The sequence below is a fragment of the Rhineura floridana genome, chromosome 6 (assembly GCF_030035675.1).
Source record: "Rhineura floridana isolate rRhiFlo1 chromosome 6, rRhiFlo1.hap2, whole genome shotgun sequence".
Classification (NCBI taxonomy): Eukaryota; Metazoa; Chordata; class Lepidosauria; order Squamata; family Rhineuridae; genus Rhineura; species Rhineura floridana.
Window position 1 is genome coordinate 79730121 of NC_084485.1, and position 14446 is coordinate 79744566.

At 42.9% G+C, this 14446-nt stretch overlaps 2 protein-coding genes across 12 annotated transcripts in view; one reads left to right on the forward strand and one right to left on the reverse strand.

Annotated features, from left to right (window-relative positions):
• The window catches only part of MED8 (mediator complex subunit 8), a 29326-nt gene extending 17150 nt beyond the window's left edge, over nt 1–12176 (reverse strand). The window contains exon 1 of one of the 2 annotated variants that reach the window (XM_061632667.1): nt 12072–12176. In XM_061632667.1, coding sequence (XP_061488651.1) covers nt 12072–12077 — 6 coding nt within the window. In that variant the 5' untranslated portion in view covers nt 12078–12176. Of the gene's footprint in view, nt 1–1257; nt 1487–12071 lie in introns of those variants that run through there. The other variant, XM_061632666.1, reaches the window with a different exon arrangement.
• SZT2 (SZT2 subunit of KICSTOR complex) overlaps nt 12155–14446 on the forward strand; it is an 89596-nt gene continuing 87304 nt past the window's right edge. For 5 of the 10 annotated variants that reach the window (XM_061632654.1, XM_061632656.1, XM_061632657.1 and 2 more), the window contains exon 1: nt 12198–12390. In XM_061632654.1, the coding sequence (XP_061488638.1) occupies nt 12274–12390 (117 nt within the window). In that variant the 5' untranslated portion in view covers nt 12198–12273. Of the gene's footprint in view, nt 12391–14446 lie in introns of all 10 variants that reach the window. The other 5 variants (XM_061632659.1, XM_061632661.1, XM_061632662.1 and 2 more) reach the window with 2 other exon arrangements.

Genomic DNA, 14446 nt, shown 5'->3' on the forward strand with positions numbered 1-14446 from the left:
AAATATGGGGTGGCCCATTTTGCCACTTCCCCTTCCAATAAACTGATGATGAACGCCACCTTCGCGTCATCAGTTGGGAACTCAGCTCTGCGCACTTGAATGTACAACTCACATTGGGCTAGAAACGTGGCAAACTGTTCACTCTGCCCCCCGTATCGCACGGGGAGCCCCACTGGAGACTTCAGAGGGGCTGCCGCCCCGGGGGGCGCAGCCTGGACTTGGGCGACCAAGGCATGGAGATTCTGGTTATCCACTTGCAAGGCCTGCGTTGCGGCTCTGAGGTTTTGGTTCTCGGCTTGTAGGGCTTGCGTAGTCACTCAGAGGTTCTGGATCTCGGCATACAAAGCTTCCATGGTGATAGGTACTCCCCCTCTTGCTCCGTTCTGGTCCATGTCATCCGCCATGGGAACAGGTTCGAGTAGGGATGGTGGTTGAGTCAATCTGTCCCGTCCAGAGCTGAAAGAATGAGGCTGGAGTGTGTGTGCAAGTAAATCTCATTTTATTAGAGTAATGGATACATCAAAGGCATTGCGCTTCATAGGAAACCCTACGCTAACACACTAGAGTCCCTAACTATACTCTAGACATGCTCTGCAGCGTGTGAAGGAAGTTGACTCAACGACCCCCCACCGGGAGCGGCAGGTTTATATAGGAAATGTTTTCGAACGTAATCTCTGACTCCTTCGTAATTCCTGTCTTTGCCCTGTCCGTTTCTCGCGGCGACGGGAACGAGGAGACAGGGGACGCGCATCCAACGGCTCATCTGAAGATACCTGCTCCCGAGCAATGGGCTCGAGGTCAGGGGGCGGTGCCACACTGGAATCCTCCTGGGAACTGCTTGACAAAGGAGGAGCTGGCACTGTCTCTGAAGTTTCCCCCCACAAGTCCTCTGCATCAACTGGGGGCGGTGCGCTCGGCTCCTCGGAAAGGGCGTTACTCGTGGGAACTGGCTGGAGAGCAGGCTGCCCCCCTCCCGCACAATTCTGCTCAGACACAACAATCCCCAACTCTGCTTCTTCTGGCTGCAGAGGCGCCTGGAACTCATGCCTCCCCCCTTCCTGTCCCTTCTGAGTTGGCTGCAGCGCAACAGTCACAGCCACTCATTTTGCAATGATTCATGCACACATCCCACACGCTCTCAGTGATACGACGAACACAGAGCAAACAGCACAAACACAATGATGCCACATTTTCACACTCTGTAGGGCATGGGATTGGGAATTCAAGCCCCACCAGGGGAAGAGTGCTTTTACTCACCTTTTGCATGCTGGAGGGAAAAGGTCATGTCAGAGGCTTCCTGACTTGACCCACACTGCACACAACACAGAGTAGCTCTATAATTACTCAGCCACAGCAGCAGACAACAAGCACACACATCAGGAGACATTTGTTCTCTCTCCCCCAAGTCAATCATAGACATCAGGTACACAGGGAATGTAGGAAGGGTGCTGTTCTGGGAAAATAACTTATGTTTTACATGCTGGAGGCCTCTAGTTCAAATCAAGGGCACAACCCTACACCAGGAAAGGAGGGAAGGGCTCTCATACCCAGGCACAGCTGAGCTCATCAAGAAGACTGCTGCATGAACTAAGAGCCTGCTCCCTGCAAGAGCCACTGGTGGAATGGCAATTACTCTGCTTTCTAATACCCCTCAGCAGGCTTAACTGTGGTATAGGTTTGTGTTCTGTACTTAGTAATCCTATAAATCAGGAATGGGGAAAAGGATCTGGCTTGCAGGCCAGATCCTGAGCTCCCCCCGTTGCTCACAGGCCACTTTGACAGCTAGGTGGCTAGTCACCTGGTATCACCCATGAATGTCCATAAACCAGAGCTATAAAGGACACATTACAAAATACCGAAGGCAAGGTGACTGCCGCAAACCAGGTTTTAATGATAATTCAGCAGTGTGGGTAGGCTATAGTAAACATGCCACTTGGGAAAGCAGCTGACATACTTGTTCCTGAGAGAGGGATACCCAGCATTTGCATCAGAGAATGAAACATCCATCAGCAAGGAACAATACAAAGGCAGCATTTGAACAGTAGGAACCCCTGCAAAGGGGATGTGTTTTGGGGAAATAGCTGTGGCCAATATCCAAAAGCTGCTTCACACATCGTGCATATACAAAAGCATGGTTACATCAGTGGACATATCTTTTTAGGCACCTGAAAAGTTAAAAGAACTAAGCAGTACCTACAAACGAAATGCAAGGAAGGCCATGCACCACACTCCAAACCTCTGAACTTGACTGAATCAGGGCAACATCACTGCTACCTAGTATGACCTTAACCCAGCAAGTTTTAACACTCATCAGCTTTGGTTTGCATCTCTGTCAAACACTTTCTCAGAGCCAATTATCTTTCTACAATAATAAAAATTACTATGTTCATTACTGAGGTGATTTGAAATTATTTATTTATTAAATTTATCCCACCCTTTCTCCCAAAGGAGCCCAAGGAGACAACGTGGATAAACTGCGCTAAATATAAATGACATGGAGATCCAAAAAGATGAGGCTCAGCATGGCCAGGAAAGAAAACAAAACCTGTGACCCAGGGGCAAAATAATCCCTCTGCTCAGTTTAGTGCAATTCATTCACCAGTGGGATAACACATTGGTGATATCCTGTCCCAGTGAGTAGCCTTGCAACTGCATCTTGCACCAGCTGCAGTTTCCAGACCAACTTCAAGGGCAACCCCACATAGAGTGCATTACAGTAACCCAGCCTAGAGATTACCAGTGCATGGACACTAGTGGTCAGGCTATCCCAGTCCAGAAACAGCCGCAGCTGTCGTACCAGCAGAAGTTGGTAAAAGGCACTCTTAGCCACTGAGGTCATGTGGGCCTTGAGGGACAAAGATGGATCCAGGAGCACCCTCAGACTACGGACCTGCTCTTTCAGAGGGAGTACAACCCTATCCAAAGCAGGCAACTGACCAATTATCTGAACTCGGGAATCACCAACCCACAACGCCTCTGTCTTGCTAGGATTTAGTGTCGGTTTACCAGCACTCATCCAGCCCACCACTGAGTCCAGGCAGCGGTCCAGGGCTTGCACGGCCTCTCCCAATCAGATGTTACAGAGAAACAGAGATGGGTATCTTCAGCGTACTGCTGACACCTCATCCCAGATCTCCTGATGACTGCTCCCAAGGGCTTCATATACATGTTAAACAGCATAGGGGACAAGATGGTACCCTGCAGCACCCCACTGCACAACTGCCAGTGGGCTGAAAGACAATCACCCAATGCAATTCTCTGAAAGCGACCCTGGAGGTAGGATCGGAACCACTGTAAAACAGTACCTCTGATTGTAACTTGTTTTAACTAAGATGTGCCTTCAGAGTCTTATACTTTGAAGTTAAATGGATATCCAGAAACTTCTTTCATCTGATATATATTTCTGTTTCTGCAATAATGGGTAAAGCCACCTAGAATGCATTTTATTAGTTGTAGTGTGCAACATATGAATAAATAGCGTATATTAAAGACTGAAGTCTGACTCCCAAATAGAAAATTTCTGGTACCTCCCAAGACTCAAGTTTTCTTGAGTAGGGTTTCCTCTATTCTTCACCTACGCTAGACAACTGCTGTTGATAACCTGTGAGCTTAGACGAACTAATGTTCGACTTAACAAGGATTCTATGTAGACATGGAGGAAAGGAGAAAGCAAGAACCCTCGACCATATGCATTTACTGGCAAGGGGGCTAATCTTGCAGATATCAAGAGAATTTGGGGAGATGGAATAGATCTGAACAAGGAGACCACTGAAGTGATAATCCTCTTAAAAGCACTAGCCTCTTCTGCAGGTGCAGATATATTTTTTTCTTCCTATGGACTAATTCATTCTAAATTGAGAAATAAGTTGGGAACTGAAAAAGCAGGAAAGCTTGCATTTTTATTCCAGACAATGAAAAGGAAGATGAAGGTGAAGATGTTCTTGGTTGAAATCACCTAAATTTTATTTTTTAAAGAACTTTACATTTATCTAAAACTGAAAATCCATGTGCATGTTTTGTTAATGTTGTTTGTTGAAGGAGAAATTGACCAGAAAAATAAACAATCTTATGAGTACAACTGGTGTGGCGATTCTAGTACATCATGACAAAAATATGATTAATTCAACAGTTGGAGCAGGTTCATCTCCTGAATGATTTCACAAGTCAATTCTTCTTTAGTACTGAAGTGTCTAAATTATCATTCCATTTATTTGATGAAAACTAATCTGAAAACAATTCAGAATAATTGCTTGTACCTACTTTCTAATGAAACTTAGATCTCCGAGTATGTATTAAGGTTATATTAAAAATAATGTACTTCTAACTAAAGAATGATGATTAAACAGAATCTTCCTCATTAGTGATTTAAATCATTAAAATGAGTCCTTCAGAGAAGCGATTTAAATCAAATCAACCCTGCTCTAAACTTCCAATTTATTTATTTTTTTACATAGTCTCTGCCTGCCAAAGGCTGTTTTGCAAACTTCTTCCCCAATGGGTAAGTAGGTGGGCACAACTGGCTGCATTTCCTGCTCTTTGATTTATTTAATTGCATTACTTTTGCAAAGCCTGATCCTATCGTAGTTACTCTGAAATGAGCCTCCCTGAGATCAATTTTGCCAAGTAAGTGTGCACAAAGATTGCAGCCACGGAGAGCAATTCAAAGCATTGGCAGGAGCAGCAAAATATAAGAGTGGCAAATCTTCTACTTCATCCAAAGCCTTGCTGCTCATGCTGGCTTGGGCGGAATGTGTGTGTTGTTTTTTTGCTGTGCCAGCTCCAGGCTGGTACATCTATGGGAGTCCTGTGATGTTCCTGTATTAGTGTAAATAGGGTAAGTGCTGTTTGTTTAGAAGATACATGGTAAGTGGAGTGAAAGAGGAAGGGGGAGTGAATGGGCAGTAGAATGCTGGATGATTGGCTGAATGTTTAAAATGGCTGACAGTATAAAAGGAAGAATGTCAGGTAAATCTGGGTGGATGTGGTGTGGACGTTGGTGGACGTTGGTGGACTTGAGAGGGTTGTTTTGGTGGGTTTTGAGAGGAGAGGGTGGAGTTCGGATTAATACTAAGACCAGTACCTCAGGAATAGATGTAACCATATGCTTAAGTGCCTTTTAAAGAAATCTTGTTATCTCTGTTATATAATAAAATACTTATTTGGTTTACCAAAGGCCTAATCCTTGGCTGGGGTTTCACAGACCAGAAGAGAGGGTAAGGTAAATACCAAGGCTGAAGGGAAACAAATGGTGGCAGCGGTGAAGAGAATAACACCACAAGCAGTCTGAGTAAATCAAAGGGATTGGGACAGCTTTAGCACTCAGTCACAGAGGTAACCAGATAGAGAGACTCAGGCAGAGTCTCTGGGACTGCTGGTTATAGGACGTGACTGGTGGTGCTGCCTAGCAGGGGGATCTGTTGAGATCTGTGCTAGAGCGGGGAGAGAAACCATAAGAAAGGACAGTCCGGACTGGTGGAGTCCCTGGTGGTGCCTAGAGACAGGCAGTAACCACGAGCAGGTAGGAACCTGACAGGGAGAGCCAGGGAAGGGCGTCACAAGTCCCTCTGTGGGAAGTGTGTTGGCTTCAGATCCAGCAGATCAATAACTGGCCCTGTTCCACCCCTGCCACTGCAACACCCTATTTTGGGGCAGGAACACTGCTGGCAGTAGCATTACTCCACGCTTTCAGAGGGCACAAAGAAACCTCTGATGCATCCTAACCCTGTCCAGCAGTGCAGATTAGGAGTTAGGATTCCTCTGCCTAGTAACTTTAGACTGTAGTAGCCATATTACATTATTATTATTATTGTTGTTGTTGTTGTAAACTGCCCAGAGAGCTTCGGCTATGGGGCGGTATACAAACGTAATAAATAGTAATAATAATAATAATAATAATATTGAAAGAAAGTGTCCTTTACAGAACTCCTCAGTGGTATAGTAAGCTTTCGGACATCACAATTGTTAGAGAAAAGTTAATAGCTGCCTAATATCTATCAACATGACCTTGGTTCAAAAAGCAGAGTTAGGATTTTCACTTTTTGTTGTGCAGCATTTGTCAACAATGTACACACTTCCTCCACACATTTAACTCCGAGCAGGGATTATGCAAGCTTGGTCAACTCTAAACATCGATATCAAGGATAATATGATTAATAAAGGAGGATCTTGCTTTATAATTGTAAATAATTTTACCAAGCAACTGTGAATATTCATTCATAGCTGTGTAGTGACGAAGGCACTGAGTATGGAAGAAAAGGATCACAGTGACTAGGAGAGAAAACAGGCAACCGCTCCACAGCCCATCTCTGGAAAAATCTTTATAAACAAGAAACTTTTAGAGACTAATTGCGGGAATAAAGACAATTTCCATAATGGAGACAGAAGCTATGAGGTCTCACAAAGTTCTATATTGAGATTGATGCCTTTAAAGTTCGTAATAGATCTAGAGGTGCCTTGGGTGGTGTAGCCAAGTTTGATATGACACTGAAGTATTCAGGACTGTAGAAAACAAAGCAGACTATGATGTACTTCAAACGATTCTCTCTGAAACTCGGATAGTACATTTAAAAAGTTGATGAGCCTCTACATTAACAAGTGCAATATAATGCAGACTGATGCAAATAATCCTATTTATGTGCACACATAAAGGGCTCACACCTATTCAGAAAAAGATCTTAGAGTCATAACGCAATGCTCTTTTGAAAGTCTCTTATGAGTTCCCATAAAAGGAATTGTTAAAGGTACAGTCAAACAATTCTAATAAGAAAAATGGGAGACATCTAAAAAAGTCAATGCGGGTGCACAAAAAGAACTGAAAATAATGCCTGTAGCTTTCCTCAACATGGTGACCTCCAGGTATTTTGGATTATGACTCCCATCATTCCTGACCAGTGGCCATGTTGGCAAGAACTGATGGAAATGGAGTCCAAAACACCAGATTGGACAAAATTCTCAGGTTTGGAAAACAAGTTCTGTGAGAAAAGGTTGAAGAAACTAGGCATGTTTCCCCTGAAGAAGAGAGGACAATACCTGAAGTGCTGTCATAAAGAAGAGAGCAAAGATTCATTCTCTGCTGCCCCGAGGGTACAGGTAGATTCAAAGAGCTTAAGTTACAGGTAGGTAGATTTTGGTTAAACGTTAAGAGAGACATTTTGACAATGACAGCAGTTCAGCAATGGAACCATTATCCAGAGGACTGGTAGTTTCTCACTTGCTGGTGGCATTCAAGCAAATGGTGGACATCCATCTGTTAGGGACGCTCCTAGTTCTGGATTTTCTCTACTGAGCAGAGGGTTGGACTAGATACCCTTCAAGACCCTGCCCAACTCTATGATTTAATTACTTTAATTTTGAGAAAGACATTTTTTATTTTCATTGTGCTGTAGAATTATATACCAATGGCATATAAATGTACTACACAGTTTGAGAGGAAAGCTAGAGAAATTATGCAAGAGGAAAATGAAGTGAAAGAATATCAATGGCATGGTTCAGCTAAAAATTGCAGTTAAAAAAATAAACTGCTATTCTACATGCCATCATTAACTCCAATGACCATAACTAACTGTCCCCACTACAGAACAACAGTTTCAGTTTTGCATATCCAACAGACATACTCACATAGTTGATGTTCCGTTTACATTTGAAAGTTTTCCTTCTCTGGACTAAAGATAATCAGATTAGCAGTTTACCAAAAAATGCCATTTATAGAATACTAGCACAGAGGAATTCTGGTGGATGCAAACAGCATTCAGTTCTTGGTTCTACATAATCTATGCAAATTTGGAAACTGTAGAAAATTTAGAAATGAATTATGTCTTCAGTTAAATAAAGCAGGTTTGTTACCAACTATGTGTTGGCATTCCCTCTCTGAGTAGGGCTTGTACATGGCTCAAGGCTGAATCCAGTGAATGTAATCATGTAATTCTATTAGCAAACAGAAATAACAAAATGTGAAGGTTCTAGAAGAGAAACTAATGAATTACAATGAATGTGGTGGCCTATGGCTCTGAACAAAAAAGATCAATTCATTACAATGAATGACAACAAATTTCATATAGTTTGTTGAGAAATAACAGAAGATTAATTGTGGATGACTGAGGGAGAATGTTTGTCTTGCTTCACTACTATTTGTGAAAACATAAAACAGAGCTATATCCCATGTCGTGCCAGCAGAGTTATGTTACAGCAATGGGAATTTTCTCTCCTTCCCAATCTGCTCCAGAGGGTTCCGTAACCCTCCAGAACTGATTTTGAGAGCACACAAGGGACAGGAAAGGGAGAGACGCTCTGTTGCGCCCCCAGAATCTGTTGTGCCAGTAGGGCTGCAGTACTGGATCGGCTACATTTTTTTCATGCCTTGGATTCTGGTTTCAGATTATAAACTGCCTAGAGCAGAGACCAGCCATAGTTAAAAGAAATCAAAATAATTCTGCTTGGATTAAGGGGTAGACTGTGGGCCCCAAAGGACATGTAACTTTTCCTCATCTGCTTACTAAGATTAAGATACCACCAGTACCCTTTGGCTCACATGCTCCTCTGGTCTCCCTCCCACTGTGAATTCTTCCCATTCTTTTTCAGTACTAGTCAGTGTTACATCTGTGCCAGACACTAGCTTATGTTTATCTGAAAGCAGAGTGTGAAATCCGTTTCAAACTCTGCTTTCAAATTAACGTTGTTGTTATGTGCCTCCATTGACCCTCCGTGATGCAGAGTGGTAAGCGGCCGTAAAGCAGCCGAAGCTCTGCCCACGATCGGAGTTCGATTCCAATAGAAGGAGGAAGTCGAATCTCCGGTAAAAGGGGTTGAGGTCCACTCAGCCTTCCATCCATCCGTGGTTGGTAAAATGAGTACCCGGCATATGCTAGGGGGTAAAGAAAGGCCGGGGAAGGAACTGGCAATCCCACCCCATATATACGGTCTGCCTAGTAAATGTCGCAAGACGTCACCCAAAGAGTCAGAAACGACTCGCACTATAAGTGTGGGGACACCTTTACCTTTTTTATGTGCCTCCAAGTAGAGTACGACTTATAGCACCCCTATGAATCAGTGACCTCCAGGAGCATCTGTCATGAATCACCCTCTTCAGATCTGGTAACTTCAGGTCTGTGGCTTCCTTTACGGAATCAATCCATCTCTTATTTGGCCTTTCTCTTTTTCTACTCCCTTCTGTTTTTCCCAGCATTATTATCTTTTCTAGTGAATCATGTCTTATCATGATGTGTCCAAAGTATGATAACCTCAGTTTCATCATTTTAGCTTCTAGTGATAGTTCTGGTTTAATTTGTTCTAATACCCAAGTATTTGTCTTTTTCGCAGTCCATGGTATCCGCAAAACTCTTCTCCAACACCACATTTCAAATGAGTTGATTTTTCTCTTATCCGCTTTTTTCACTGTCCAACTTTCATATCCATACATAGAGATCGGGAATACCATGGTCTGAATGATCCTGACTTTGATGTTCAGTGATACATCTTTGCATTTGAGGACCTTTTCTAATTCTCTCATAGCTGCCCTCCCCAGTCCTAGCCTTCTTCTGATTTCTTGACTATTGTCTCCAGTTTGGTTAATGACTGTGCCGAGGTATTGCTAATCCTTGACAAGTTCAATGTCCTCATTGTCAACTTTAAAGTTACATAAATCTTCTGTTGTCATTACTTTAGTCTTTTTGACGTGCAGCTGTCGTCCTGCTTTTGTGCTTTCCACTTTAACTTTCATCAGCATTCATTTCAAATCATTACTGTTTTCTGCTAATAGTATGGTATCGTCTGCATATCTTAAATTATCGATATTTCTCCCTCCAATTTTCACACCTCCTTCATCTTGGTCCAATCCTGCTTTCCGTATGATATGTTCTGCATACAGATTAAATAAATACACCCCTGTCTCACAACCTTTCCGACTGGGAACCAGTCGGTTTCTCCATATTCTGTCCCTACAGTAGCCTCTTGTGCAGAGTATAGGTTGCGCATCAGGACAATCAGATGCTGTGGCACCCCCATTTCTTTTAAAGCATTCCATAGTTTTTCATGATCTACACAGTCAAAGGCTTTGCTGTAATCTATAAAGCACAGGGTGACTTGGTGGACCTTATTTCTAAGTAAACATGCATAGAACTGGTTTAGAAAAAAACATCATTCAGAGGACACAAAGCAAAAGGGCAGAAAAGTGAACTAAAGTGGCCATTTAAAAAACAAACAAACTCAGCCACAGTGCTGGCTGATAATAATCAATTACTGTCATCAATTTAATACAGATATCAATTTAAATAAAATTAACCTATGTAAACAGGCATTGCCTCACAAAATTCTACTTCTTTGACGTATGTCTGCTTTCTACTACATCTGCAATGTTTAAACAATTACAACACAGTCCCAACTATGTCTACTCAAAAGTAATTCATATTGAATTCAATTGGGCTTATTCCCACGTAAATAGGTTAGGACTGCAACCTAAGACTAACCACTTAAGTCTAATTTATTAGTTTGTTGATCAATTCCCACTGAGCCATGAAGCTCACTGGGTGACCTTGGGCCAGTCACTATCTCTCAACCTAGCCTGCCTCACAAAGTTGCTGTGAGAATTAAAGGGGAGAGAAGAACCATATATGCTACCTTTATATCCTTGGAGGGCAGGTGGGATATAAATATATAATTTTTAAAAAAGAGTGATGAAAACATGCAGCTGCTTATGATAAATTATCTGCTCCTATGGGAGGTAGGGGAGCCAGTGTGGTGTAGTGGTTTGAGCGTTGGACTACGACCTGGGAGACCAGAGCTCAAATCCCCACACAGCCATGAAGCTCACTGGGTGACCTTGGGCCAGTCACTGCCTCTCAGCCTCATAGGAAGGCAATGGTAAACCACATCTGAATACCGCTTACCATGAAAACCCTACTCATAGGATTGCCATAAGTCGGAATTGACTTGAAGGCAGTTCATTTCATTTTTCACTGGGCAGAAACACACACATCTAAGTTTCACTTAGCTGCAATTAACTAAAATGTCTTGTGGGCAGTGAAATTTCCAATGCTATTCAGAAGTCACTCCAAATACACCCCAAAGAGTGCTATTGTACCCTCAATTACCATTCCACCAGCCTAGCACCCCAATTCTAAATGCATTTTAATGGATCTTTCATGTTAAGAGGTTGATATCCGAAGCTTAATTTAATTCGCTTAGGGTGAAACAGCTGTAAAAAGAGGACAAGGCTCTTGCACTTTTAACACCTGCACAGAAAAGAATTTAAACTTCCCCCAGCCCCTGAATAACAACCTGCAGCTATTTTTCCTCTTCTTCTTTTAAAAACCCATATAGGTTTACCCTGCTTTTCAAGGCAAGGAGATCTTCACAAAAGAGTTATATGCAAGTTATGAGATATCTGACAAATAAGTTATAAAGATACAAGAGCCCTGTCTTCCTTCGTATTTAGTTTCCCCAGAACAGGAGTGGGGAACCTCTAGGTCTCTCCATCCAGCCTTTGGTACTTTCTTTAGGCCTGCCCTGTCCCACCCTGTTCTATGCCCTCCTTGAGGGCTTCTGCCTGGCTAAAGTGGGGCATTGAACTATAGTAGTGCCTTCTGCTTGCCTGGATGGAGGATAGAGATGTGTGCACGTCTGTAGAAGACTTCGACTTTTGCGTGACTAGAACGCAACTGACTGTACAAAGATTGTAACAGTCGCATCGGTTGCTCTGCCTACTTTTGCCTCTGGCCCGTAACCACTAGCATGTGGCCCCTAGCAGGATGCCATGAAAAAATCCACCCCTTGACCTGGAAAAGGTCCCTCACCCTTGTCCTAGCCTATTGAGCCATCCCCATACACAAAATAATAACCAGACTTCAAATAAGAAACCGCTTTACAAGATCTACTCTAGAATGTCCTAAAGAAACCAGGAAAGGACAGAATCAGTCCCGATTATTACATGACTGTGAGGAAGAGGAGTTTGAGATCTCTTTTCCTACTTGACAAAGAAACAACCGTAAGCCCTACCCAAACCTGCCTGTCCTCAAGAGATATAGTATCCCAAACCAAAAACTCAGCCCAGACCCAGTAACGCTACTCGCTTCTTTCACCTGCATGGTAACGGAGACTACCGGAGACCGCAAAAAAAAAGCCTCCTACGAATGGCGGGTTTCCATTTATGCTGCTTCCTCTTCCGGGTTAGAGCTTCATAAGGTTGAAGGTCATAGAATCAGAAAATGCTAACCATGGCGGTCTCTGAGACATCTGAATCAGAGGTACCATCCTCTCCTGTCCCCTGCCGAGGACTGTGGCATGGGGGGGGGCAGCGGGCAAGCGGCAGCGCAAATGCTGAGCGCAGTGGGATATTTATTTGCTTGGGAGTTCTCAAGCTTAATCGGCGGAGCTGCGGGCTGTGAAAGCGATGAGAAGGTGGGGTGGTCTGGCTTGGGGAGGCGGCGTGGCCACAGGGGGCATAAATGGAAGTCCCTGCGTAGGGACACTGTATGTGTCTAAGTCTCCCGTTTATGGAGAGGAGGCGTGGTTGGGGATGTGTACCGTCTAGAGAGAGGGGGATTTTCTGTAGGAGTGTGCTACCTTCTGTCTTATTCTTAGATGTTGTTTATTATGTACTGTATTTATTTATTTATTATTTATACTCGGAGCCTGCCCTTCACCAAATGATCGCAGGGCAGGCTACAAAAATGCCATAATTAAATCAAGAGTTATCATTAAAACAATAACAATAACAACAACAAAACTAGAAAGCAACCTATGATACTGTAACAAAACAGTAACACAGAACAGCTTTCCACAGCAATATGGGATGAATGTCTGGCTGTAGGTTATATGTGGATAGGGACCTGATCATCACTGACCTAAAAGAGATTGAAATCCCCTATATTAAATCAAGCTCATCCATTCTTTGCCCATCAATTTCCACAGTCTAAGCAGTAGAGTGCCACAAGTAGAGAGCGCATTTGCTACAGAGAGGTGCATACAGAACAACTGTGTAAAACAATTTTGGCAGATGAGAAATACTGGAGACTGGAAAAGTGTTTAGATGCTCTGGGCTCTACATGCCCACCTACATGTGATCCTAATAATCTTTGTGGGCACTGTTAGCACACAAGTGGTAGCAGGTTCAGGTCAACCTGCTTCCCCTTCCATCATTTACACACCATTGTTTTATGCATGTTTTACTCAGCATCTCATCCTAACAGGTAAATAAAGCTTGTTCTCAAGTAAGTGAGTCTAGGATGGCAACCTTAATTTAACATTAAAGGAACAGCAGCCTTTCTGAATAAGATCAACTGTCCATCTAGCTCAATATCCTATCTCTGACATAAACCAGATATTCTAAAGGCAAATTGGCAATAATATAAGAAATATAAATTAGGCAATGTTATATTTACATTGGATTACTTTCTTTTGTCTGTAAAAACATGAAAGCTTTCCAGATTCAAAAAGTCTGTGCTGTAATCCTATGCACACTAATTTAAGAGTAAGTCTGAATGAAGTTATTAGGACTTCTTTAGTATTAAAAGGAAATAAATAATTTACAACATTGTGTACTTAAGTATTAGTACTGAAGTCTGTGTGATACACTAACAGTGATTAAACATGCTCTTACACAGCTGTTTAGAAAGAAAGAAAAAACAAAGCAGCTGATGACAACTACCAAATCTTGAAAAAATAATTGCAAAGGTCCTTGTGCACTGCTGGAATTCTAATACAGAACTGGAATTTTCCATAAAAATGACAAGCAATATTTTCTTTATCTAGTCTGCTGAAAATGTCAGATTTTCTGTTTTAGCAATCTGCTAGTGGAACTTCTAGTTAAAGCTGTATAGAATCCTTGTAAGTTGCACAACAACAATTCCAGTGACATAGCGGTAGACATCTCTCCCTGGCACTTATGCTGTGGACCTTTTTGAGCAGTAATTAGGAGTTTTGGAATATGGTGTCACCACTATGCTCATGACATGCAGCTTTACATAATATCTGAATCAGGAGTAGATGTGCAAGCCCTGAACCAGTGCCTGAATGCAGTGGTGGACTGGATGAGGGCCAATAAACTGAGATTAAATATTGGAAAGATGAGGGCTCTGAGACTAGGTCACAGTGCTAATTGCCTGCTCTGGATGGAGTTGCACTCCCTCTGAATGCAGAGATATGTAGCTTGTGGGTTCTTCTGCATACATCTTTGTCGTTAGAGGTTCAAGTGACTACTGTAGTTAGGAGTGCCTTTTGCCAGATTTGTGTATGCTAGCTACAGCCATATCTGGATCAGGACCACTTGGATGCTGTAGTCCATGATTTGGTAATCTTGAGACTATGGGGGGTATTCATCTAACCTGATGCTAGAGTTAGCACTGTGGCAATAGGGTTTCCCCCGCACGTGCCCTGTGGTGTACTCAAATCTTCTCTGGAGGGCTGGGGGAATCCCCAGAACAGATTTAGGGGGGCTGGGGGGAGAAGAGAAGAA